The sequence below is a fragment of the Cannabis sativa genome, chromosome X (assembly GCF_029168945.1).
Source record: "Cannabis sativa cultivar Pink pepper isolate KNU-18-1 chromosome X, ASM2916894v1, whole genome shotgun sequence".
In the NCBI taxonomy this organism is placed as follows: Eukaryota; Viridiplantae; Streptophyta; class Magnoliopsida; order Rosales; family Cannabaceae; genus Cannabis; species Cannabis sativa.
The window spans coordinates 39,116,720-39,144,556 of NC_083610.1; the positions used below are offsets into that span (position 1 = coordinate 39,116,720).

Below are 27,837 nucleotides of genomic sequence, written 5' to 3' on the forward strand. Positions count from 1 at the left end.
ACGAGTCACGAATGTTCGTGACTATAGTACGATTGACCATAATACCACATGTACTCAGCACCCGAAAGTACTAGTGTTAGTAGCATTAATCCATACTATATGTATAACTATCCATAATACCACATGCACTCAGTACCCCGAAAGTACTAGTGTTGGTAGCACCAGTTCGTGCTCCCTAAAAGCACAACCAACCATAATACTACATGCACTCAATATCCTAAAAGTACTAGTGTTGGTAGAACTGATTCGTATTTCTTAAAACACGTATGCTAAGCATGTACATATATATATTTGTTATATTAATCTTACCATACTTTCATAATTAGGTGTGTCAGTCAACTTGAGTGAAAACTATACTGCTCGACGAAGGCTCTAAATCACAATAACGTAAAATTAGTAAGTGTCTCGCTAAAAGACTTTCAAGGACAAACTCAAAATCAGAAGTTTTCCTATTAGTGAACAATATGGCAATACCATAAATATCGAGAAAACGTAAAAATTGGGGTACTCAAAAATCACCCCAACTGGTTACCTGGATCCCCAAACGGTTCACCATTTATAAATAAAAAAAGTTTAACTTGTCTTAATGCATGTGCTGGAGCTTAGCAACGAAGTGTTAGTGTATACGCACTATGCTCGCCATATTACACAACAGAATATTGGAGGAGCACATATGAAGACACAATTATACCAGTTGGTGACGATAATGATTGGGAATTACTTGATGACATAAAGAACATGACAGTTGGAGTGCTTGTTGAGAAGAAACTAGTAGGGCGACCGAAGAAGCAAAAGGTTGGAAGAATTAAGTCAAATTGAACTCCTTGTAATGGTGAAAAGATTGTGATATGACGAAATTGTAGCAATTGTAGTGGTAAGGGGCAAAACAAAAATTCTTGCAAGTACTGAGGTTAAAAATTCTTGTTGATTTCGTATTGTTATGTATTCTTGTTTAATTTTTGTTGATCTTTGTTAAACATTATACTATGGTTTGTGGCATGAGCAACTTTTGAACTTAGTGCACAATTTTTTTTTTTTTGGAAAAAATAGGAGGTTTGATGCCATCCTATATGGGTCCGATGGTGGTCTGATGTCTTATTTATTCAAAACCCATAAATACTCAATATTAACCATCAGACCTATATCAAACTTTAACGTGAAAACTTAAAAAATTCACAAGTGATAAAATACCCATATAGTACCATCAGACCTATATTGGGCCTAACAGAAAACCCAAAAAGTCAATATTTTACGATATAATTGTTAGGATTTATGCCCTGAAAAGTCTGTAAAGATATTTCTAATTATTAAATAAAGAGTTAAACATTTAATATATGTGTAAATGTTAAGTTATTAATATTTATTATTGAATAATTTATATTAAATATCGAAAAATTATTTATTCATATATGATGTTGTGGTTTGTAGCTGTACAAAAAACTAAGACCACTTAGCTATGAATAAAACAGTCAGTAACATATTAAAGTTATGAAATTTTTAATTAATGATTTCTAGTAAGGTTCACTAGTGCCCATTCTTCGGTGTAAGTAATCTTGGTTCAGATTACGAATGTAGTGAGACATCAAAGTGAAGGTGTTATATATACTAGAGATTATATATGACAAAGACCGATATGAATAAAACTGTCTTTATTAACATGCCATTTATCATAAAGACCTAATTCATATCATAACAATGATCAATAATAGATCAGCCTAAATCCTGAGTTATCATGAACTCTTACTCATGCTATTAGTTTTTTTTGATTCACTCGTTAAAGTTTCTCAAAGAAGATGATTCTTACAACTTATGTTTTGGAAATTTAATAATTGGAAACGTGATGTACAATTATGGAATCCTGACTTTCCTAACAGATCAAATGTTGGTTTCCTTTAAGTGTTATTTCTGAAACTTGAATATTGTGCACAAATTCAGATGAGATCTTGAATTATACTTTGCTAGTGAATTAATGGAACTAAATGATAAAAAAATAATTAGAAAGGTAAAATAGTATTTTGACCAAAACTAATAATGAACCAACACATGGAGGGCTAACCACTCGAATTGATTATATCAATGAACACTGCAGTTAAACTCAGTAAATATAATTTTATAATTACTAAGAGTGTAATTCTATATTTATAGTAGAGTAATCATGGAATTAATAAATAAGGGATTATTTGGTTGATAAGGCTCAATAAATAATCTCGTTTATTGGAGTTTAGAATTATAGGTCTATAATTCCTGAATCATTACATTGAAACACTATCAACGGTAAGGATAAATAAAAATAAATAAATAAATAAAAATTTACAGTTAAGTTTGGCAGGTAAAACTGGACACTTGACATACTAGCTACGTAATAATAAATAAATAAATAATTAAATATATCTCTACATATAATTTCGAGATAAACATAGATTATCTCTTCTAGTACCAGTCAAACTCATTTTTGTTTTTGTTTTTGTTTTTTTTTTTCTTTTAATTGTAGTTAGACCAGGTTGGTATAAACATGCAGACCATTATAAAAAGAACACGCCAAAAAATAAAAGGTGAAACTTAAGCAAATTGGGCATATGGGAGAAGAGAGAAAATAACGAAGAAATTTTGATTTAGCTTAGGAAGTTTCTTTGAAACCAAACATTGGGTACAAGTTTTTTCTTTTTCTTATTTAATTTTGTATACTTAGTCAGATTCCAGAAGAGAAATGGGGTCTTAAGCATTTAAATGAAAAGTCTTTGAATATTTGATTTGCTTCAAATTCTTTAAAGAAAGGAGTTAGCTCGAAATCCTCAAAAGAAAAAGAAAAAGAATAAAACCAACATTGCAAGAGTAACAAGATTTCTTGGAATTTAATAATTCAAGAATTTGGGTCCTCTTGGTTTTTGTTTTTGGTAAAGTTCAGTCTTTTAATATTTTTTAGTTTGTTGTTGTAGTCTTACTTCATCATCTTCTGGTTTGATAAGTGCTTTCTTTCTTTTCAACATTACCTAACCTCCACAATTTCTTTATAAAATATACTATATATATATATAAAAAAAAATAACAAGGATGTGTTTTATCTTTTGGGTTCTCTTTCTTGTCCTATATTGATGTCAAAGCCTAAGCCTTTTTCTCTCTTTCTTTTCCTCTCTTGAAAACAACTCTCTTTCTTTCTGGTATGTTGATCTCTATCTGGGTTTCTTCTCAATTTCAGATTCTTACTGGGTTTTTGAGCTTTTCTTCTGCTTCTGCTTGAACCTTTCTCTATTCTACCAGGTAATATTTTGTTTCTTTTCTTCTCTGTCTCTCTCTCTTGATGCTGTGTTGTTCTGCATGTTATGGTGTATGTACTCTGTTGGTTGGTCCATGATTTTTCTGGGCAACCTTCTTAATTTCAAGTCCTGTTTTCCCTGATTTTGTTGATTTTCCTATCATCAAAAGTCAATGATTTTCTCTGCTTTCAGTCTAGGCAAAAAAAGGGTTTTTGTGAGAAATAAGAAGGGGTTTGAAATTTCAGCACTTTATTCATAATTAAAGTGTGATTAATGAAATTCTTTGTAAATATTTCTATAGATTTATCAAAGCTTGTTATTTATAATTATGTTCAGCATAATTGTCTAATCATATCTTACACAGTTAGTTAAATATTAGCGTAACAACAAACTAGTTTGATTCAACAAAATACTTTATATTGATGTTATTATAATAATAATCATGCATGTTTATTTCTTGTTATAATCCTTGTGTTCTTTTGTTTTTCTGGTTTAGCTGCAGGAACTCTTCTCTTAACGACTCAAGCAAAGTTTCAGTAAGTTTCTTTTTCTAGCTTCAACATTATTATTGTTCCTTACTTGTCTTGTAATAAGTTAAGCAGAGTAATTTCCTTTCTTAACATGTGTTATAGTTTGTTGGTGACACAGAATTGAAGGTTTTTTATGGTAGAATTGGTCTTCCGAAAACTCTGAAATAGAAACAAAAAATAAGAAAGAAACATAAGAAGAATGTCTTTAGTTAGGCCTGCAGAGCTATCTGCTACTTCATATAGAAACCCCAAGCTTTACTCATTGAAGGGAAGTAGTACTGATAGCTCTGCTTTCTCAACCCAAACCTTTGGTTCCGAAAAGCGTAAAACCTTGTATGTAACCGATTCCTACAGCAATGAGAGCTATGAGAAGTACTTTCTTGATTCCCCAAGTGATGAGATACAACAGCCCTCTTGTTCTAGTGCTTCTGGGAATTCTTACAACCCTCAAGATGCCTCGTGTTACCAGCCTCGAGCTGGATCATCGGTTTCTCATTTGACCACTCATAATAATCCTTGTGATGCTTCTTTCATGTCCATTGGGGATTTTGAGTCAGATTACTTGGAAAGTTCAAGTCCTGAACTTGGTGACTTTGACAAAAGCACAATGAGGTTGAAGCTTCAAGAATTGGAGAGAGTACTCCTTAATGATAATGATGATGATAATGATGGAGATGAAGACATGGAAGTTGATGTTGATTGGGTTGGTCCTGTTCAGAGTGGATTGCTTAATGATTCGCCCAAGGAGTCTTCGTCGTCTGATTATTCTTATCTGAGCAGTATCAGCAGCAGCAACAAAGAAATATCGCAAGTTTCTCATCGGTCTCCTAGGCAGTTACTTATCGATTGTGCTGCTCTTCTTTCGGAAGGAAACATAGGAGAAGCTTCGGTCATGATCAATCAGCTTCGGCAGATGGTGTCAGTTGAAGGAGAGCCATCTCAGAGGATTGCTGCTTACATGGTGGAAGGGCTCGCTGCTCGGGTGGCTTCCTCGGGAAAGTTTCTTTACAAGGCCTTGAAGTGTAAAGAACCGCCCACTTCTGACCGTCTTGCAGCAATGCAGATCCTATTCGAGGTGTGCCCTTGTTTTAAATTTGGATTCATGGCTGCCAATGGCGCTATCATCGAAGCTTTCAAGGATGAAAAGACAGTTCACATTGTAGATTTTGACATTAACCAAGGGAGTCAATACATGACTCTAATACAAAAAATTGCTGCTAGTAGGAAAGGTAAAATTCCCCAATTGAGATTAACTGGTGTTGATGACCCCGAGTCAGTTCAGCGTTCGGTTGGTGGCCTCAAAATCATTGGTCAAATGCTTGAGAAACGAGCAGAAGATCTCGGTGTTCCATTTAAGTTTCAAGCAGTGGCGTCAAGGACTTCACTTGTCACGCCTTCAATGCTGGACTGTCGGCCCGGGGAAGCACTCGTTGTAAACTTTGCGTTTCAGCTACATCATATGCCTGATGAAAGTGTCTCAACTATAAACGAGAGAGATCAGCTCCTTCGGATGGTTAAGAGCCTGAACCCTAAACTCGTGACGGTAGTAGAACAAGATGTGAACACTAACACTTCCCCCTTTTTCCCAAGATTTATCGAGGCCTACAAATACTACTCGGCCGTGTTTGAATCACTAGACGCAACTCTTCCAAGGGAGAGTCCAGACAGGACAAATGTCGAGAGACAATGCCTTGCACGAGATATAGTCAACATCATTGCCTGCGAAGGAGAGGAGAGGATAGAGCGGTATGAGGTTGCAGGGAAATGGCGAGCGAGGATGACAATGGCGGGATTCACTTCATGTCCAATGAGCTCAAACGTGGTCGATTCGATTAGAGAACTTATCAGACAGTATTGTGACAGGTACAAGATCAAAGATGAGATGGGAGCACTTCTTTTCGGATGGGAAGACAAAAGTTTGATTGTTGCTTCTTCATGGAGATGATGATGATGATGATGATGATAGAGAATGACATTTTGGCTCCATAAAGTTTCTGTCTTTTCTCTTTTTTTCATTTTTTTCTTCAGTTGGGTTTTGTAATTTTATATTTTTGTGTGGGATTTTTATGTATGCATGATGCTTTCTGTGTCTGTCATATGTATGTAAATCCAAAACAAAAATAAGTAACTTCTAATCACCTAACGTTAATAGATTTGGCTCAGTACTTGTATTACACAGCTTTGAGCTTTGCATTATCTTTCTTCACTTTGTTTTGTCGTTTTTTTTAAAAGTTCTAATAGTTCAGTTTATCATGTGTAGAAGAATCAACCTTTTCTAAATGTTTTATGGCTTTTTTTAAATGTCTCACTTATGAGACAAGGTTTTTTTTGGGGGTTTTGAAATCTATCGTTTAGTTAAGCGTAATCGTAATCGTTATCAGAATGAATTAATAGGAGAAATGAAAGAGAATAAAATGTTCTGAAATCAAAATTTTTATTTTAACATGTTTACTATACTGATTGGAAACGGAATTAGAATTATTTTATTTTCTTTTTATCAATAAGAAAGAAAATCAAAATACATTAATTTGACCATATTACCTTTCATATAAAATTTATATTTTTCTTCTATTTATTAAATAAATTAATTTATATAAAAATAAATAAATTCATAAATAATTACATAAAAAAATTATATTCATATTATTCAATTAAATAATATATGACTAAACCATAAATAAAATCTCCTTATGATAACGTTTTAATACGTAACATAAACATAAATAGAAACGCAGATATCTAATAATTATAAAATTATGCATCATTTTGCAACATATTCAGAATATATAGTACTTTCATCTATCTCATATTGCATAAAAGGTTCATTAGCTAATATGTTGGTTGCTTGAATACATTACATTGGAGTTAGCTCATTAATCATGTTTATTTCTGTGAATAAATTGGTTTGCATCTCAACTACTTATCAGATATTGCATCAATTAATCCTTAAAACTTCAAGACAATATTAGATATAAAATTTTCCAACGTTTGTAGAAATATCATCCATAACCTTAATTTTTTATTCTTACCACGTTATTGGTTACTAGTAGTACTCCCAGTGGATTTACGACGCATATTAATTGGTTGTTGAGTATGTGAGACGCCATCAAATTCATTTATTTCTTCATCATCGCCACCACCAATTGTATTATAATCAACTTCGAATTCTACACCAGTTGTATCATTTTAGCTTATATTTTCTTCATCATCATCAGCATTACCAGCATTTGTCCTAGTAGCTCGATCTCGTCCATATATTTCTGCAAGCTTGTTGTAATAAGAAAATGGTTTCCCATATAATCCACTTGCATCTTTTTATTTCTGTACATTCACAAAAATATATACATATAATAAGTCCACGTTGTTGTAAATATAAATGTAAATATAAATATATATAAATATTTGTACTATAAAAGTTACGTTATATTTACCTTCACATATTCATTAAAGGGTTTTTTCATAATTGTACAACAGAAATAACATAATTACAAAAAATGTGCAAGAAAAAATTATTTTAAAAACTTATACATTTTGAAAACTTATTACATGAAACCATACATTTTAATCATATAATAAAACAATATGTTTATTAAAACTCAAAATAAACAATTTTGTAAAATTAATTAAATAATTTTATAAAAATAAACAAGTTATTAAAAAATAAAAGTTTATTATCTATTTTAGGATAAATTATTATAATTTAATAAGATTTTTTTTAATAAATACAATATCAAAATTATAAACATTAATATATATAATTATAAATCAATACTTAAAATTACGAAAAATAAACATGACACATAGAGTGATATAATAAACATATGTGAATATTATTATATTGTTTATTAAATTAGTATGTTTAATAAATAAAAAAATAAATATATATATAAAGTATTTTATATTATTAGTATGTTTATTATAATTGTAAACATAAAAATAGACATAGCCAATTAGTATATTTTCTTTCTATTGTTTCTATATATTGATTATTTTCTAATGAGTTAGTGAACGAATTTTCTATTGAAGTATAATTTTTACATCAAAAAATAAATAAACAAACATAGCTTTATAAACTCCTAAAATTATTTAATTAGAAAAAAAAACATGACATAATAAACAAAGAAAAAGATAAAGATAAACAATTTTTTTATATAGATTATTTATTTTCTAAAAAATTACTAAAAAATAAACATAACACACATAGAGTGATAAAATAAACCTATGTGAATATTATTTATTTTGTTTATTAAATTAGTATGTTTAATTAATAGAAAATAAAATAAACACATATATAAAGTGTTTTATATTATTGGTATCTTCATTATAATTGTAACCATAAAAATAAACATAGCAAATACTACCATATATATAACAATCAATAATTATTACCATATATATATATATATTATAACAAAAATTGAAAAAAAGTTTTTAATTATATATAAAAATATATGAGAAAATGGTAATAAGTTTTTTTTGTACATATTTTGTAATTAATTAAAATAATGTATACAAAATTGTAAAATGCCCTTCATTAAATGTACTTTTCTCACACAATAAAATAGAATGTTTATTGTCCCAACTAAAACCACTTAAAGATAATAATTTTGCCAAGCAAGAATACTTTCCCTTCAAATTTTTAATACGAGATTCAATATGAGATGAGGCCTTCAACTTTGAGCTTGATAATTTTTCCTCTAACATAATCTCCATTTATTGCAAATATCCATTCTTAAATTCAGAATTAGCTCGCCATGTTAGATTTTGACTCAACTCTAGAAGATACTCAATCAATACACTATCTTGTGTTGGTGTCTAATAATATTTATTTTTACCTCTCCCTCTTTGATCTCTATTAAAGCTTGAATTCATCTTATATATTCATATAATTTTTTTTAATATTAATAAAAAAGATATAAATTTTAAAACTTAAAAGAACACATAAATTAATACTTTAAAAATTAAACACAAAAAAATTGAACAAAAATAAACATATATATATCAAATAAATATAGACATATGTTCTTAGGGATATGATTTTGTCTCGTTATTGTACTTTCACGGATTGTAATCAGTGATGTACGGCAGCCGTCAGATGAGAGAGTTATTTGATCTGACGGTTGAGATTGATCTAGGGGTAATTAGGGTTAAAAAGTAGAAACGTACCCTGATACTCATTTAATGTACCTTGAGACCTATCTAATGTACTACGGAATACATTTCGTGAAAGTACATCACGGGACAAAATCATATCCCTATGTTCTTATTACATCAAATCATAATTGAAAACTGCTCAAATTAAATATAAAAATGGTAAAATTAACAACATATATATTCTAATCATCTAGTTCCCTGCTATGTATTTCATATTTTTTCTGCCAAATTTTGTCTCCAAATAATCTATAAATCTGAAGATTCGATACTATTAATATAATTATTATCTGCTGTGGGGTGATTTCTTAGTACACTACTCATCTCATTTTTTATTGGATCTATGCTCATTTCTCTTCTGATAAAATTATGTAGCATACAACAAATAAAAATTATACGTTGTGTTTTTATGTCATAAAAACATGAACTTTTGAAAATAGCTTATTGCATTTTTAACAATCCAAAACAACGCTCAATTACATTCCTAACACTTGAGTGCTTCATATTAAAGAACTCTTCTGCTGTATTTGGAAGGTGTCCATCATTCTAATCATTAAGATGATATCGTGTTCCTCTAAAAGGTGCAAGAAAACCTTGATCATTGGTATATCCAGCATCAACTAAATAATAATAACCTATCAAACATAATAAATAAATGATGTTATAATTGAACGGAAAACTATATATATTGGTAGTCTAATCTCCAACACTGATAAGTTTTCTATAATTAACTTTACCATTAGGGACTCTCAAACCATTTCTCCTAGTTAAAGCATCTCTTAATACACGCCCATCGTATGTTGAACCTTCCTAGCCTGGTAAAACATATATAAATTGCATGTCTCGTGAACAAAGTCCTAAAACGTTAGTTGCAATCTCTTATTTTCTTGTTCTATACCTTAGTTTGTTAGCTTCAAGTACACACACTCTTATATATGTTTCATCTAATGCTTCCAAATAATTTTACATCAAATTAATTGTACTTATTAAAAGTTATTTAAAGTTAACAATTTCTAACTACAATTGTAACACCCTAACTAGCATAGGCGTATTACGTGATTTTTAAACGTACTGTGCAGCTCGTTGCTAATCAACGAGGTTTATGGAAATCGTGATTAATTAAAATTTTTACTTTTTAATTAAACTTATAAAATATTTAATACAAAATACTGTGGGATCCCATTTACAAAAAAAGCTTTACAAAAGTTACTGTCTAATACCAAATACTTGTCGCCTAGCGACTAATTACAAAAAGCACTACTGTCCCGAGGATCGTACGCTCTAGGCCTAACCGCCCCGACATGTACAATCTTCACCGGCTCGTCCTCACGGTTCCTCAGCTTTGGCCTTGCCCTTACCTACACATAAACATAGCACTGTGAGTCGACAGACTCAGTAAGAAAAGCATAAACATAATCATACATAAATCCCGGGTTATGATCAGACGCCCATACCCCTGACCATATCCCTAACTGCCGTGTCCCACACGATACTGAGTCCCGAACGTTCATAAGACGGTGCTATTGACAAGTAACAGCCTATACTCGGTACACTGGTCATACTCCAGCTGCTAGTCATACTCTAGCCCGTACCGATGTGTTACAGTATCAGCCTATACTCGGTTCACTGGTCATACTCCAGCTGCTAGTCATACTCTAGCCTAACCGATGTGATACGGTCACATAGCACTGTACCACCAACTCTAGTATCAGCCTATACTCGGTGTACTGGTCATACTCCAGTTGCTAGTCATACTCTAGCCTAACCGATGTGATATGGTCGGATGGTACGAAGCCAACATACATATCTAATGTAATCTAACAGGCTTCCTAACATGCACGCTAAACATGTAATATATATGCATACTGTTATACTAATCTTACCTCAATTCTGAATTCAGGTGTGCCGGTCAACCTGGCTGGAACGAACTGCACGGCGGTTTACAGGCTCCTAAACCATAACAATCACAACACTAATAAGTGATACGCTAAATCACTTCCCGGGGACTTAAACTAGAAACTAAAAGTTTTCCTATCGATAAAAAGCATGGCAATACCCCAAATAACATAAAAATGAGAAAACCTAGAGTTCCTGAAAATTTCCCAACCGGAATTCCGGTTCTGGGAAATCCTGAACCTTCATCAATAATTCCGGTTGCACAACCGGAATTCCGGTTCCTCGCAGGAAAGATTCAAAAATTCATAACTTGCTCAAATCCAATCCAAATCACACAAAACCTTCCAGACCTGTTCTAAATACCCCATAGAACAATTCTAAAGCATAAAAACCGAGCTTCATGCAAACAAACCAAATCACCATTAAAGCATCAAGCTTTGAGTTCCAAACTCAAACTTGATTAAACAATACTAACATGCATTCAAATCAGCCTAAACCTACTTAAACATGCATAATATAACCTCTGAAAACTACAACAAACATCAACAAAACCACAGCAACAGATTTCAACAATTCTCTTTGAAAACCATAGTTTTGAGCCAAAATTTCATATCTTAATAAAATCAAGTAATCACCAGCCCTATCATGCTTGAATCATAAATAAACCTCTGAAATTAACATCAAAACACAGCAGCAAGAACAACTCAAACTAAGCATGCAAACCATTTCTTTTTCATCAAAATTCAAGAAACTAAAAGAGCAAGATACAAGGGTCTTACCAAGCACTTGAAGAACACTAAGATTGAATGAAAAAGAGCTTGAAAAATCAAAAGAATCCCAGCCCTAGCACACCACACCAGCCGAGAAAGAGAGAGAGAGAGAGAGAGAGAGAGAGAGAGAGAGAGAGAGAGAGAGAGAGAGAGAGAGAGAGAGAGAGAGAGAGAGAGAGAGAGAGAGAGAGAGAGAGAGAAAAGAGCTTTGAAATTTCTAATTTTTTCTAACTTTTTACTTTGAATGAAAAAATGAGAGAACATGCAAAATAAACCTTTTATTTCAGCCAATATAAATCAAGTAACATTTAAATTTCCAATTTCTAAGTCCACTAAAGGACAAAACATAAATGGGGCAAAATGACCATTTTGCCCCTTCACACTAAAATAACATAAAGAGCACTAAAGGGGTATTTTGGGAAATTCTAAATTCCCGGCCAATCCAGACATTCCCAATGTCTAATAAACCGTCCCAATAAACTAACATACTAAGTTGTGATTTTACTGAGCCAAACACCGAGTTCCATGTTTCCGGGCACCGGAAATGCAAATTATGAAAATCACTAAATGACATAAAATGCACTTCAGAATTCAACAATAACAGCATAATAATTATTTAAATAGCTATAAATAATTTTCCATAATTAAACATGATTAACTGCTAATTTCTAAATTAAACTAAGCGGTCTTTACAACAATTGTAAATCCTCAACTCATACCTTAAACCACTTCCACCTTGGATCAATTGAGGTCGCTAATATTTGCTCAGGTGTTCTCCAAAAAAATTTCTGGCTGCGAATCATTGCTTTTAAACTCATGAAAGTATTTGCTTATAGTTTTTCCTTATTTTTTAAAACTAAAACCAACAATTCAAATCTTATGGTGGTGCGCTAAAACATATAAGAACATTGCTACCATCTCCTCAATAAAGACATTTTGTGTCTTTCTTAATTTTCTCCTAGTACTGAGTATGTGACATAACCTGTAAAATATTTGTCTATCCATTCTTAATTGTAAAACACAATTGACATCACTTGCATACACTAAATTATGTAAGTTTTCTAACTATTTGTAGACTCTCATTATAGATAATGGTCGATTGAGACGTCTTTTAGAATTTATCCATGCATAAGTACTCACAATAACACACACTGCTAAAATAATATCTAAGATTATAATTAAATTCTACACTATAATAATTATTCTTTACTTTCTTGCTAAACTTAAACGAGTCGTTGATCTACAAAAAAATTCAAAGAAAAAAAAAAACAATTAAGAAACTAAATTATATGACAATATTGACATAACGAATAATATTTTTTTAATTATACATATATGGTAGACATATATATACATGTAACATATTTTTACTTTAGTGGCTAATTAGAACTATGTATATATATAATTCTTAAATTATACATATATTATTATAAAGAAAATAATATATATATATATATATATATATAATCTATAATAATTATAAGAGAGTAGCATCTAGAGAATGTTAAAAATAAATCATATTTAGTTTTTGTTATTGAAAATTCTCCCAATTAATTTAGTAATTTGATGTGTTTTAAATTTATTGAATTTATTTGTATATGTTTTAATATGATAACCTAGACTGAGTATAATTATTTGATTAAAGGTATACTAGATATGTTGTATATGTTTCTACAAGAAATAAGGAACAAAATCTCCAGTTTCTTCTCCAAGACTTTGTTTCTCACAAAGTGAACATTGAGTTCAATGTGTTTCGTTCGAGCATGATAGACAGGGTTTGTAGTCAGTGCACTTGCACTCAAATTGTCACACCAGATGACAGGTGTCGATGAGCATTTGAATTTGAGTTCATTCAATAGCTCTTGAAGCCATGAAATTTCTGCAGGTAGTTGAGAAAGAGCTCTATATCAGACTCTGTGTTGCTCCTAGCCACGACTGTCTGTTTCTTTGATGACCAGGAGATCAAAGCATCTCCTAAGAACACATAGTACCCTACAACAGACTTCCTGTCATCTGGGCAACATGCCCAATCAACATCAGAGAAGCCAATCAATGTCGTATTAGTGCTTGGATGTATGTGTAATCCATGATGCATTGTACCCTTGAGATATCTAATACTCTTAGTTGCTCCCCAGTGCACAACAATGGGTTGTTTATGGAATTGGCTAGGCTTATTGACAGTAAAATAAATGGCAGGCCTGGTATGGCTGAGGTATTGCAAGGCTCCTATTACACTCATGTAGTTGGTTGGTTCACTGAGAGATGTACCATCTGTTATAGACAAAGTTTTTCCTACTGTGATTGGAGTAACACTAGGTTTTGTGTGTTCCATTTTGACCTTTTGAAGAAGCTCAGTTATATATTTACTCTTGGACAAGTATAGTCTAGTGTTGTCCCTGTAAACTTTAATGCCCAGAAAGTATTGTAATGGTCCCAAATCCTTTGGAGAGAAAGTCTTGTTGGTTTGGTGATGAAAGTGTTGATTTGGCTTGGACAACTTCCTGTAACAACTATATCATCAACATAAATAAGAGTCATGATGACAAATTTTGAGTGTTTAAGTATGAAGAAAGATGAGTCAGCCCTGGAGTTTTTGAAACCCCACTGAATAAGTGTTTTCCTTAGATGTTCATACCAGACTCTTGGAGCCTATTTTCAACCATAAATAGAGTTGTGTTATTTGCACCCATAATGAGATTTTTAAGGGGTCTTCAAAGCTAGGGGCTACATCATAAAAACATCTTCATCAACCACTCCACTGAGGAATGCATTGTTGATGTCAACTTGTCTCACTTCCCAGTCATAAGCAGCAGCTAAGGTGAGAACTACTCGCACTATTGTAGCTTTAACAACTGGACTAAAAGTTTCACCAAAATCAAGGCCAGGTCTTTGATGCCAACCTTGCCCCTGGTGTCATGGGATGAGTGACCTGAAGTGGAGCAGGGACTGAGCTACTAGCAGGACTCTCAAGGGACTCAGGAAGAAATGAAGGAGAAGCAATAGTAGCTTCTGCAGGATCAGCAGCAGGGAAAGAAATAGGGGAGCCAACAATGGAAAAGGAGTCACTTACAGAGGAAGTTAGTGAGGTTGGGGTTGGTGATGCTACATGAACACTTGAAGATGGAATAGGAGGATGGGATTGAAAGGACAGAGGAACAACAGGCAATGTGAACCAGGACTGTGGAGTGGTCATAGTGATAAATTGTTCAGGTTGTCTAGTGTTGAGAAAACCAAAGGAGAAGGGGAATTCATTTTCATTAAAAATCATATGCCTTGTGATATAGATTCGACCGTGTGGACTAAGGCATTTATAGCCTTAATGAACCACACTATAACCCAAATTAACACATTTAACAGAGTGAAACTCAAACTTGTGACTTTGATAAGGTCAGATACAGGGGAAGTAAGAAACACCAAAAACTTTTAGAAACTTGTAATCAGGGACTTTAGAGAATAGTGTTTAAAAGGGTGACTTTTCCTTAAGGAAAGTAGTAGGGAGTCTATTGATTAGATACACTGCAGTTTAAAATGCATCTAACCAATATTTAAGGGGCATTTTGGCTTGAGCAAGGAGAGCCAATCTAGTTTCTACTACGTGTCTGTGTTTACGTTCGACCCTACCATTTTGTTCTGAGGTGTGTGGACAGCTGTGATGAAAGTAGATATCATGTTCACTGACTAAATCTAAGAAAGCTTGAAATTCACCACCCAGTCAGTTCTCAATTGTTTAATTTTCTTTTCAAATTAATTTTCAGCTAGTCTTTTAAAGTGAACAAAAGTCGATAATGCATCAGATTTTTATTTGAGTGGAAATAGCCATGTATATCTACTATAGTCATCTAGAAAATGAATATAGTATTTGTAGTTAGTGTGTGAGGCAATTGGGGCAGGCCCCCACAAGTCCGCGTGTATTAGTTCTAAAACTTGAGAAGCATGACTTGTTGATGTAGGGAAAGGCAGAGACTGTCACTAAGCTTTGCCAAATTGGCAAGCATCAAAATTGTTGTTTCATTAGCATTAAAAAGTACATGAGACAATTTTAACACTTGATTCAATACATAACTAGATGGATGATCTAGGCATCTATGCCATGTATCTTTTAGGGAGTTAAAACTAGACACACTAGACCAAGTGGAGGCACTAGACAAATAAATTTCAGAGGTCGTGGAAGTACAAGAATTGGTTGAAGTGGAACCAAGTTGGTAGAGACCATCTTTATGTGTTCCTTGCAACACCTCCTTCCCTGTTGTTAGGTCCTTCACAGAACAAAGATCAAGGAAAAACTCAATAGATACATTGTTGTCACTAGTTAGTTTTAAAACACTAATCACGTTCTATGTAATAGAGGGAAAATGAAGTAAATCATTTAGAACAAGAGAAGTAGAATTTGTGGTATTTAATGAACCAGTACCAACATGAGCAATTTCAAGCTTGTTGGATCACCTATTATCATTTAATCCTTACCATGATACTCTGTTTTGTTGGTCATTTTCCCAAATTTTGGAGTGAGATGATTTGTAGCTCCACTGTCAGCATACTAAGCATCATCGTTCAGGATCTGAGGAGTAGCAACCAGTGCTGTCATCTGGGAATTTTTATCCTGTGTTTGCTGATTGTCACCTTGTGGTGGTTGGCCCATGTAATTATCATTATACCTATAGTAGCACACAACTGGTGAGTGACCAAACTTTCCACAGAGTTGACAAGATGGTCTCGAGTTTTCCCTATTATATCTCCCTCTTCCACGATTGCTGTTGTTGTTGTTGTTGTTATTGTTGTTGCCTCTAGATGTGTTGCCTTGATATTGACTTCCACGGCCTTGATTATTGTTGTATTTATTTCCTCTTCAAGATTGGTTTCCTCTGTTGTTAGGATGGTTGGGTCGTTAAGCCAAACTTGCATAGGGATTGCCCAGTGTCTTGCTAGTTCGAGAGACAGCTCCCAGTCGTTCAAGTTTACTGTCAAAGCTGAGAAGAGATCCCTGCAACTCTTGCCAGGTTAGATCTGTTCGATGCTCAAGGAGAAGCACAATGGAGAGGCACTCCATATCAATTCCAGACAGCACATTTGATATGAGATGCTTTTCTGGACAGGGATCACCAGCAAGGGCTAGTGAATCAGCCCACATTCGTTTCATCTTTAAGTAGTCAGTCATTGGTTGGGCTCCTTTTCTTGTAGTTTGAAGTTTGGTGCACAAATAATCCATGTTAGCCTTTGAGTGAGCTCCATAAAGCTCCTTCAGAGCTGTCCAAAGAGCAGATGCCAATTTGCAACCCATTACTTTTGATGCAATGCTTTCAGACATGGATTCGTAAAGCCAGCCCATTAGGAGCTGGTCATGCACAATCCATGCCTCAAACTTTGGGTTTGGCTGAAGTTCAGTGACAACAACCTCATTCTTAGCTATTCTCTCGACTGAGATGACTTCGTTTGGACATGGTTTTTGACCATTGAGATATCCCTCTAACCTGTGATCTCTGATTATGGTATAAACTATTGTTTTCCACAAGGGAAAGTTGTTCCTGCCAAGCTTGACGGTAAATGGTTGGCTCAAGGTATTACTAAAGGGAGTTGACAGTGTTAATGGAGCACCAGCCATGGCAGAACTAGTCTGAGTCATGGAGTTTCCTTAAGAGTTTCCACCACCGACGTTTCCTAGTGTAGTTTGGCTTTGACATGTTGACATTGGCGGAGGCCAAGAAGTCACTCTGATATCAAGAGAAGATTTAAGAGAATAGCATTTTGAATGGAAAACTTAGCTCAAGAAATGAGTGAGTGAGTAGCATTTCATTATACAGCAGAGTAGGACATTGCAAGGGAAAACATAAGCCAATAAAGACATTACACGTGTTAAAGCAAATATACAGAATATAAGGCCCAACGAAAAGTTGAGAAAATGTAATGATTAAACAATGATTGCATAGCCTTGGGATTCCCTCATCCAGTGCAGCCACTACTCCTATGCCAGCTCATGATTGGATTCAATTTCTTTAACAGGCTTATTCGAACCTACCACTGCAACCGTAGAAACGAACAAGCTTGACGAGGGCATCTCATACTTCTTGATGAGCTTTAATAGGTTGACAATGGGAGGGATTTGGTCGAAGCTTCGAGGGGTCTAGATTAAAAAAAAATTATTCGAGGGATCGAGACTCAAGATGGCTTGTGGAAGAAGACAAGGTTTGATGATTTTTTATTTTTTAATGCTAACAATAAAATTAAGAAAAAATTTAAACTATGGTATTTGAAAATTATTTTACAAAAATATGACATTTAGAATGTCCATAAAAATATAAAGAAAATTAAAAATCCATAACCTAAATATGCATTGCCATAAAAAAAAAAAAAAATACTCTTAATTTTTTCTCATTAAATTCTACAAATTTAAATTTTGCATTGGAGGTTAAGTGAAATTCGTTTAATCCATATTACACATTCATAGGTTTATAGACTGAGTTAGCATTCCAAAAACTTTTTCATTTATTAGAAAGTTTTATTGTAGTTTCTCCTTCATTCATAATGAGATTAAACACAAAACCATAGTGATGTCTTTTAGCAACCTTTTTGTAGTGTCTGATACTTAATTACAGTACAACACCAAAAAAAAAAAGTGCTAAGCACCAGTAATATTTTTTAGCAATTTTTTTTAAATATGTACAGTAACATAAATAATAGAGCCTCTAAATAATATTGCATGTATATATTTAATGAGAAACCAAGCCATAATCCCAAAAAACAATTTGACTATATTATATAAATAAATATTTCATACATTATGTAATTGTCTAAATTACTGGATCACATGTAAAAATAATAATAAAAGTAGAACACATTTGTAATGTAATGTAATGGGATCAAATCAATGTTTTACTCCAACAAAACATAAGGCTACCTCAGCTTGGGCTTGAAGCTCTTCCAACACCTTCACAAGGTTTGCTCTGCACATAGTCGTTTCAGGGCCCTCTGCTAGCATTTTCCTCACTCTTCATCCATGCACATCCATCATTTAAACAAAGTCACACATTTATACAAATGTATATAGCAAAAAGAACAATTCAATCAACTAGGAAATATATCAGCATCTATTTTTTCTGAATTTCTGTGGAAAGAGATGAAGGTCGCACGTCTATGATTTGAACTCCTCCCGAATTTATTAGGGAGCCTCACTTGTGGCCGTGGTAAAAAATAGGACAATACAGTAAAAAACAAACTATAAACTAAGAGAGCAAACTACATTTCTCAGTACAGAAAACAGGCAATGCAGTTATATATTTGTTCTGAGTTCCTTAAAACATGAAAGAACATATCAATACTTTAAAGAACCGATCTTATCTCGGTCATTCTATGGTCAATGATACTAAACTGTTAGATTGTAAGTAAATTATATGATGTGATTTTGAAACAGGAGTGTTCATTTTGTACTATTGAGGCCCCAAAAAAGGAACCCTCATAATGTAATATGTTGTGCTAAAATGTCAGCTCAATTCACCAACTCAAGACAAGTGTACACTTCTGCCAATCATTGTTTCCCTTCTGAAGTGGTGATTGTTCCCCAAACCAAATAATATTCAATGTCCTTCCCTAATTGTGGGCTTTTTAACAATTCTAAAATTAGTGTAAAAAAATATATATGATACTTCTACTATACAGGAAGGCAGAACAACGGTGTAAAATCCGCATTGTGATTTACAAGGCTATGGAAAATATTCATAATGGTATCCAATTGTTCAGATGCGGCATCAATTACTCTCTTAGTTGGGCAGGCATTCTTATAGCAATATAAGAGCTAAAGTAAATAAATATTTATAAAGCATAAATTTATATTTAAAACAGAAAATGAAGACAGAATTAGCAGGTATCCACAGAGAAAAAAATGCATTAATTTGAAAAAGTATTTGAGGTGGTAAACTGTACCTGTGGACAGTTGCTGTGTCACCATGACCGGTGCAAACTATAAACATGGCATTAGTAGGTAAGGCGTTATGAAGATAACGGATTCTAGAATCCATACGAGCAAGAATTTCCTTCAGTTCAGGTGTAACTTTAGATTTGCTGCCCTTTTTATTCCCAGGTTTATCACGACAGGTAAGCAAAGACATCATCTCTGCAAGTTTAACATTCAATTTCTCTGGATTCGCTGCTTCTTTCTTCAGATAGGAATTCAATTCTGAGAATTGAGTCCAAACAAAATGAACCTTTTCATTCTTTACCTAGAATACGACATAATACATATAACAGTATGTAAGCTGCAGCCCAATGTTAAGGAAAAAGAATGAAGGAATAAAAGACTTACCTCCTTTCTGGCTTTTGAAAGAGCTTCATCATCAGAAGATACAGGAAACGCATGGGATGATTCTGAAGCATATCGTTTAACTATCGAAACATCATCAATCATAGATGAGACTTTTCCAGAATCACTTAGGACTGTAAGGAGCTTTCTCCTTATCAATGATGGCGGTGACCCAAAATCAGGACCTAATTTATAAAAAAAAAACGTCCAAACTAATAATGATTAAACCAGACTTAACTTCACCACCTTCACAACTTAGCTAACCTCTATTCTAGATAACATGAATACTGCAGTAATAATTACAAATACATAAAAAGAATCACTCACCATTATTAATTTTTAAAAGTGCCAGTTCCAATGCAGTCCTTGCATCTTCAGTGCTGTCATGACCATCCCCCGACTGCTGTATCTCCTTAGAAAGAAATCTCTTGGCAAGAACTCGTAAAGCAGTTTTATGAGATCTCCCACGAGGGTGCTTGTACAGAACTGCAGTATCAATTACCAGATTGTGAGAGATCTTCAATGCTAACAAGTCATTTTCCACAGAATGTCCAACTAAGACAGTCTCCTTGTAAACCAGCTTTAGAAAATCCTCCTGAGTATGGGAAGCAACTGTAAATAAATCCGAAATAATAGCTTTAAAACAGAATCAAGTAAGATAAGCAATTTTAGAAGCCACTAAGAAAAAATTGTTGAGCATAAAATTATAGAGAAATGCAACAAGAGTAATGAACCTGAACATCTTTAAGACTTGTAGTCACATCATTTAACATGTCACTCGTAATCCCACTATATCTGCATAACATAGTTATTTACATCAGACAAGAGGTGGAGAGCGGAATAGTTAACTGTCATTAACATGAAGAATATGAAAGAGAGGGGTTGAAGTCAGAGAGCAGGAATGGAATGGTAGAGAGCCCTAAATGTTGTTTCGAAGAGAAAAAATAAAATCTCTCTAGAAATTGAACTACCACCTGGGTATAATATAATAACCAAGGATAGTAGAAGTCAGAATTTGGACAAGAAGTTTTGCTATTTATACAATAACAAAAAATTAAAATTAGGAATATCCACCTTCAAAACATTTTGACAGTATTAATCTTTATATTTGGACTTCCATGAGAACTAGAATTCATATTTCCTCTTAGGCTGAGCAGTGAAAGAAAAGCAACCATTCCTAACTACTTGAAAAGGCCAGCTACAATAATTCCCGAAAAATCTACAAAGAGCGAAACCACAACATACCTGGTGTTGTAATCGGTAATATTGTTTGATGGTTTAACCAGTTTATCTAGCACAACCTGAGAGAATCAGACGACAGCCTGGTTAACATTTAAGGATATATATCATTAAAGTAACATTAGTAAAACTAATCTCGAAATTTACAATTCCAGTTTCATAAATAAATACATCACTAAATGAGAGCTCCCAAAGTCTCCCATGCCAGAAATTTGAAACAAAAAACATGTTAACATTTTGCCAAGGCCCCCTTAAAATAATAACAGAAAAACACATTTTGACAATAATCTTAGTATCACTTAAAATTAAGTTGTTTAAGAACGACATATACCAAAATATTTGCTTTTCATAGGCACATTAAAAGAAAGCTTTCTGACTAATAGTCGGGGGGAAAAGGATAGATTTAATCAAAAGATACCTGGCCTTGAACATCCACTAAGGTCACTCTTGTCAGCTCAAAACCCTCACTTGTTATGCACTACACAAACAAAACAAAAAAAAAACAAAAATTGAGAACGAGATGACATGAAAGCAAAAATGAAAGAAATGAAACCACAAGACAATTTTCACAAGGTTAACAAATTAAGCTTTCAACTTAAGCTCTATGGCAATCACATCATTTTTCTGAAAACGATATGCAACTTTGCATCTAACTCTTGTATAGTCCAAAATCAGATCCAATAACTTTATAAGCCATAATCAGTGAAACTTGTACATGCAAAACAAACAACTGATTAGTAAACTTTTCCTAAATATAATCTTAGAAAAGAGTTTCTTAGTAAATAAAGGCTTGCATCTACTACAGGCATCAATTCAATAACCAATTTTTACAATTCCCCTCCAAGCATGTGTGAGTCGTATTGTCATACTTGAAACTTAAAAAAATTGGTTTCAATATGTTCTACAATCACACCAAAAGTCCCAAACAAGATCTTACTGACAGATAAGATAATCACCAAGTGAGGACCTAACTGGCGCATGGATTGGAATAAAATAAATAATTTCCGAAATTGTCATTTAAGCTTTTCAATAGTAAATATTCCAAGTAATGTTTGCAAATGAGATTACATATATTTATTCCATTCAAAAGTATAAACAAGATCTATATATTTACCATCTCACAATCAAGTGCCAACAAATCATATGGAGATGCTTCTGATGGAGCAGAGATAGTAGAAATAAAACCTGCATTCAAAATATAAAGTTTTAAGGTTTAAAATAATCTTTCTTCTAGAAATCGTTGTTTCTTATAAGAAAGACATGACATGTAATTCATTTTTCACCTGGCTTATTAAGACAGTAGCCATTGTCTTCCATCTCCTTTTCTGTAAGAGTGTAATATGTAATGGGGAAAGGTATATCTTTCTTAAGTTCTATAAAGGATTGTTCAACTGTCTCAGAATCACATTTTTCTGCAAAACACAAATGTTTTAGTACATTACATAAACTGGATATTCTACTTTTATGATAAGATTAAGTACTATACAAAATAAGTTGAATAGATTAGAGAGAGAGAGAGTACAGTTGAAGAAGAGGTGATTAGATAACTTATAACAGGGGAAGGAGGAGAGAGATAAAAGTACAAGAGACACGCCATAGAGCTTTGCAAACTAAAGTGCATACAAGTCTTTCAAGAAGGAATTTCTTAATAGTTTCATGAAACAAACCTTCAGATGCATACCGATCAAATAAAGGCTGTTTTTTTTTTTCAGACTGACAAATTGTGGAAACAGTACACAAAATCATTGCTTCATTTGCATATCTTAAACTGCTTAATTAGTTTCAAAAGAACACCAACCTGGTTCACTTGTTGAGTTAGGCTCCCTTTGGTCCCTCTGATCCCTCTTTCTTTTGACCTTGCATGTTAGGAGTGTATCAATCGTTTGCATTCCATCTGATATACAACTAGCAAGGAGGAACCAAAATTTAAAATATTGTGAGGAAACAGTAAACAATGTTTTCAAGAGGGAAACTAATAAATATTCAACTGGCACAGATGTAAAAAAAAAAGAAAGTAAAATACATAACAACACTATCACAGGAGTAGTAAAGAATCGCATCAATACTAACCTAAGCGCCAAAACTGCCCTGGGTTTTCCACAGAATTCTTTAAGAGTGCGAAGCATTTTGGAATGTGATAAGTACAATGCTGCATCTAGGCCTGGAATGTAGAGCAGAACCACTTTTGGGATGAGGGGTTTGTTCTGCAAATCATTAACAGTTATGTAAGTAACTTTTGAGTAATATTTATACAATTTGTGATTAGTAAAAACCACTAATCGAATACTCATGTAACCAGAAGCTCAAAGCCCTAATTTTTTTGTTATCTATGAATAGATTATAAGTTCCAAGTTCAAAAATAATACTACTCATTCCCTATCCGAAATGTCTAGTACTACACTCCTACTAGTGACATCTACTAAATTCAGCTTTTCATAAAGAGAAAATTTTCAGAATAGAAAAAAAAAATCACATAGCCAATCAAGTATAGCAAAGGGGAAAATTTAGGGTTCCAAACAATTTACCTTAATGAAAGCCCATGTTGGCATGAATCCTTCAGCAAGCACCCAAGTTACAAGTCCTTGAACATCCTGTACAGCAGTACATGCCAGTCAAAATAGTTCAAACTTACATACAAAACAAAAATACGAGGGTGATCAAGGTACCAACTTGCAAATTCAAAGTAGAGGTAGCCTCTGGTACTGTAAAAACAACTTCTGCTTTAGCCTGAAAAGGAAAATAAATCGAACCCAATGTAAAATACTAATAGTCTGCTTAAGAAGGTTGTATAGTTTATCATAACAGAATAATCAGAAAATTCAAAAAAAAAAAAATTGTTTGATAAAAGTTTCAGTTTGGTTTAGTACTTAAAAATGCCACCTTCAGATATGTTTACCAATATATCAGAACGAAAAAGGGAAAAAAAAAAACTTCTGGTCGCTAACTTAATATATAAATGCGAGACATATTATATAAATATATATATAATATACAAATAGGTTTATAATCATATCATTGTACAAGCGCTTGAATTTGAAGTCAAAATAGAGAACCCAGTTTCTTTAAATCAAATAACAGCGTTAAGCAAAAGAATAGAGATAGATAAAGTACCTGAGGGCCATAAATGTCGAAGAAATTGGAAGCTTTATCGTTGTCAGCGATGGTTGAGGCATCGTTGGAGCAGTCATTGTCGGCTTCGGCAGCATGAACCGGCGAAGGCATTCTCTCTCTCTCTCTCTCTAACTTGATGATCCAGTAGAGTAATTTAGAGAGAGATTTAGGAAGATGAAGGGAGTAAATATGAGTTTTTGAGCAAAAACCTTGGAGAAAGGGTTTTTCAATTGTTGTTGTATAAACTTACTAAAGGGGCAAAATGAAATTAGAAGAAAATATAGGGCTCTTTATTAAAATAACCTTTTTTTCAGGCACTTATAATAATACAAAAGAGGAGTGCTACCGTCAACCTCCTGGTACAACCTTCATGTCCGAAAATACATGTCGGAATATTTTTTTTCAATTTTTTTTTTCACGGGAGGTGTTCGTTATGCTTACTACATCATCCCTGTAAAATTTTGAAAATTTTCAAATAGTTTACAGTGTCGAAAATACGTTTGAAGTTTTTTGAATGCGCGTGGTAAACTGGAATATCAGGAACTTTGTTTTCGGTAATGTAAACTATTCGAAATTTTTTAAAAATTTACAGGGATTATACTGTAACTATAACGAATACTGCTATGAAAAAGATATTTCAAAATGTGATTTCAGACGTGAAGGTTGACTAAAAGGTTGTAATAGGAGATTGTAATTAGTATTCATCTAATACAAAATGAGGACATGTCATGATTTTAGCATTCTTTTTTTAAAAGATATTTCTTAAAGATGCTTTTTATAGCTAAAATCTAAAATTCACTAGGAGTATTTATTGGAATTTTATATAAACTCTGTTATCCTAAAATTGGCACTCTGACGTAGCATCATGAGAATGGTGACACGTGGCATCTACTTAGAGCACCTGGTCGGATCAACATGTCGAGCAGGATGCCTCGCTGACATGTCCATAATGGAATACTCAACGAGCCGTGCAGAATGAGCAACACTTAGCGAATTCAACCAAGCGCATCGTGAGTCACCAGCTCAATCCCTATAACTCAGGGATCAACTTGCGTGAATGTGGCATACACACGATCCCACTATCGGTGTATTCGGCCTCAATCCCACGATCCTAGCATTCAGCAATGATCACACGATCTTTCTGTTTATGCGCATTGTAACGAGAGAGGAAACTCTTCCTCCTCAAGTTTCCTGCCCTATAAATAGTGAGGAATGTTCACTGGGCAAGGGATCGGATAAAAACTGTAAACAGAGATTATACGCCGAAACGCTATAAGCTAAGGCTATCTAAGAATTATATATTCAGAGATATTATTGTAAGAGCTATAAGAAAAGGAATCTTCTTCCTTATTCTTAAGTCAATACAACTAACGAGGATTAGGCTATTACCGAACTGCTCGGGGCTGAACCTCTATAAAAAATTTGTGTCTTATTATTATTATTGCTTTATTTACATATTCTTATTACGACATATCGTTTATCGCTTATCAAAAAGACTCATTGTCGTTGGCTAAAAGCGAAGTCAACATTTTGGTGCTTTCATTGAGAGAAGAATCACAGATCGCTCTTTCGACACGATGGTGCAAACTCGTAGAGGCTTGTCCGACCCATCAAACTCACAAACACTGGATCCGATGTTGCAGGATCCAGGGAGTTCGAGGGTTCCACCCGCTGTCAATCCTGGACAGACGGGAAGTGTGGTGAATGATGGAACAACTCCTGTTACTGAAACTACACCTGGTGTGCAAGAGATCAGAAATAACGGTTTCGCACACAGCCAGGACGTTCATAACATGACTATTCCACTAGGCATCAACGCCCAGACAACCATCGGAGATACAACCGAATTGTAAAACCTCTGTGCTACGCTTGGACTCATGCAAGGTCACAACAATACCCTGCATCACGATCAGGAGGAATTACGTGCCGCAGTAAACCTCGCGTTTGACGAACAGAGGCGTATGTTCGCCGAGTGGAGAGATAAAGAGATGGAGGCATTAAGGGCTCACCATGCAGAAATCGAAGATCGTAGTCGGCAAGCCACTGTGCTGATACGAAGAGCCTGTCAGACTGTAGGCCAACAGGCGCCGAGCGTCATTCCCCTTGGAGAAACCGAGGACGACCCAACGGTGAATGCTTCCCAGACAACCAACGGTCAGCCGTCCAATCCCCGGTCACGAGTTCCACTCGTGGGCCAAGAGGTAGGCGGACAGACCTTGTCCGGGAATTCATCAGGAGGAGTCATGCTCGATGGATCCACGAAAAATAATGGAGCCATTCCACCTGCCAACCAAGCGAACCAATCGCTAAGGCAGCCAGGTTCTTCTGTGTTCGAAAGGTTAGGAACACCCCGTAACCTAAGGGACGACCTAAACAGAAGAAGGGGAACAGACAAGCAGAATACTACAACGAATGTGCAGTCCAGAGCCCATACTCAAATCCCCCGCTCAGAAAGACGCTGACGTAGCCCAACCCGACCAGAATGCCAATGAAGTCAGCCCATCCGTACAGGCCCAGCTTGACGAACTGAAGAATATGTTTCATGGCATGGCCGGGCAGCGTAACAATGATCTTGAGTTAGACCGTGCACGCGGAACTCCCTTCTCGCCAGAAATCAACCTCCTGCCACTACCTCACAAGTTCAAGATGCCAACATGGAAGATGTACACTGGGAGAGAAGATCCTCTATCTCATCTCAAGTATTTCGAGATGCAAATGGATTTACAAGGGGTGCGAGGAGACATATGTTGCAGAATCTTTCCCGCGACTCTGTCAGAGGCCGCACAACAATGGTATTTCAAGTTGGCTCCAGGAAAGTTTAGTTCATGGAAAACCTTCTCTTCGGAATTCCATGCGCAATTCTCTTCCTCACGCCAACTCCCATTGCATCTGGGAGATTTGGTCGAAGTAAAACAGCGACCAGGCGAGCCACTCCGGGCATACATCAGCAGATTCATGACGGAAGCGACCAAGGTATCACGGGTAACCGAGGATGGAAAGTTATCCGCGATACTGGGGGGCATTGAAGTCCTTGGCAAATTACGGAAGGACATAAGGAATAACGGACTGGTCGACTCAATGAGTGATTTCCTTGACCGGGCCGAAGGTTTCATCAAGCTCGAAGAAGCCATTCAGCGAGCAGAAGGTGAGCAAAAGCCGAACAAAACGAAGGCTCCTTCTACTGGAACGTCCGCCCAACTTCCCCAATATTCCAGCAATTCAAGTGGCAAGCGTTCAGGCAACAACCACAAGCAAGGGAACGGGAAGAAGGGAAAGTTCGCCGAAAAACCCGGACAGACTCCCCGTGATCGCGCCAAACACACTGCATTCACTATCTTAACTGAAGATATAGAAAGTGTGTACATAGCGACTCAGTCGCTAATTCCGTACAAGAAGCCCGGGCCAATGAAGAAAGATACCAGCAAAAGGGACATGACAAAGTTTTGTCGGTTCCATGGAGACTACGGCCACGACACCAACGAATGCTACAACTTGAAGCAGGAAATAGAACTTCTGATCAAGAAGAACAACCCGCACCTACAGAAGTATGTCAAGGCCAATCAAGGTCAGAATAACCAGGATCTGATGCCTCCGCC

General features: G+C 34.6%; 2 protein-coding genes across 10 annotated transcripts; one reads left to right on the forward strand and one right to left on the reverse strand.

Annotated features, from left to right (window-relative positions):
- The first annotated feature begins 2,458 nt into the window (after positions 1-2,458).
- Positions 2,459-5,990, forward strand: LOC115710247 (scarecrow-like protein 1). Of its 9 annotated transcripts, none has more exons than XM_030638604.2 (4): positions 2,459-2,647; positions 3,197-3,258; positions 3,751-3,790; positions 3,887-5,990. In XM_030638604.2, exon 4 carries the CDS (start codon positions 3,984-3,986, stop codon positions 5,727-5,729), a length of 1,746 nt encoding a protein of 581 aa, XP_030494464.2. In that variant the 5' UTR covers positions 2,459-2,647; positions 3,197-3,258; positions 3,751-3,790; positions 3,887-3,983; the 3' UTR covers positions 5,730-5,990. The 9 variants fall into 9 exon arrangements, with proteins under 9 accessions (XP_030494464.2, XP_060963143.1, XP_030494502.2 ...); XM_061107160.1 differs by having other exon boundaries at positions 2,524-2,894; positions 3,903-5,990; XM_030638642.2 differs by having other exon boundaries at positions 2,525-2,647; positions 3,903-5,990.
- A 12,334-nt stretch (positions 5,991-18,324) lies between these two features.
- On the reverse strand, positions 18,325-24,487 carry LOC115710292 (small RNA degrading nuclease 5). Its single transcript, XM_030638657.2, has 14 exons — positions 24,242-24,487; positions 23,801-23,857; positions 23,656-23,721; positions 23,201-23,334; positions 22,929-23,035; positions 22,414-22,542; positions 22,245-22,315; positions 21,549-21,608; positions 21,137-21,192; positions 20,626-20,686; positions 20,219-20,486; positions 19,895-20,076; positions 19,516-19,811; positions 18,325-18,584 (listed from the first exon to the last, which is right to left on the reverse strand). The coding sequence occupies exons 1-14, from the start codon at positions 24,350-24,352 to the stop codon at positions 18,461-18,463; spliced, it is 1,722 nt and encodes a 573-aa protein (XP_030494517.2). The 5' UTR covers positions 24,353-24,487; the 3' UTR covers positions 18,325-18,460.
- Between the last annotated feature and the right edge of the window lie 3,350 nt (positions 24,488-27,837).

What these genes read in the sequence shown, in the direction of transcription:
- LOC115710247 (XM_030638604.2), top strand. Translation starts at nt 3,984, where the DNA reads ATGTCTTTAGTTAGGCCTGCAGAGCTATCTGCTACTTCATATAGAAAC.
- LOC115710292 (XM_030638657.2), bottom strand. Translation starts at nt 24,352, where the DNA reads ATGCCTTCGCCGGTTCATGCTGCCGAAGCCGACAATGACTGCTCCAAC. An exon ending in TCGACATTTATGGCCCTCAG is followed by an intron (nt 23,858 to 24,241) that starts GTACTTTATCTA and finishes TTTCCTTTTCAG; the next exon opens with GCTAAAGCAGAAGTTGTTTT. An exon ending in AGGGCAGTTTTGGCGCTTAG is followed by an intron (nt 23,036 to 23,200) that starts GTTAGTATTGAT and finishes CCTCCTTGCTAG; the next exon opens with TTGTATATCAGATGGAATGC.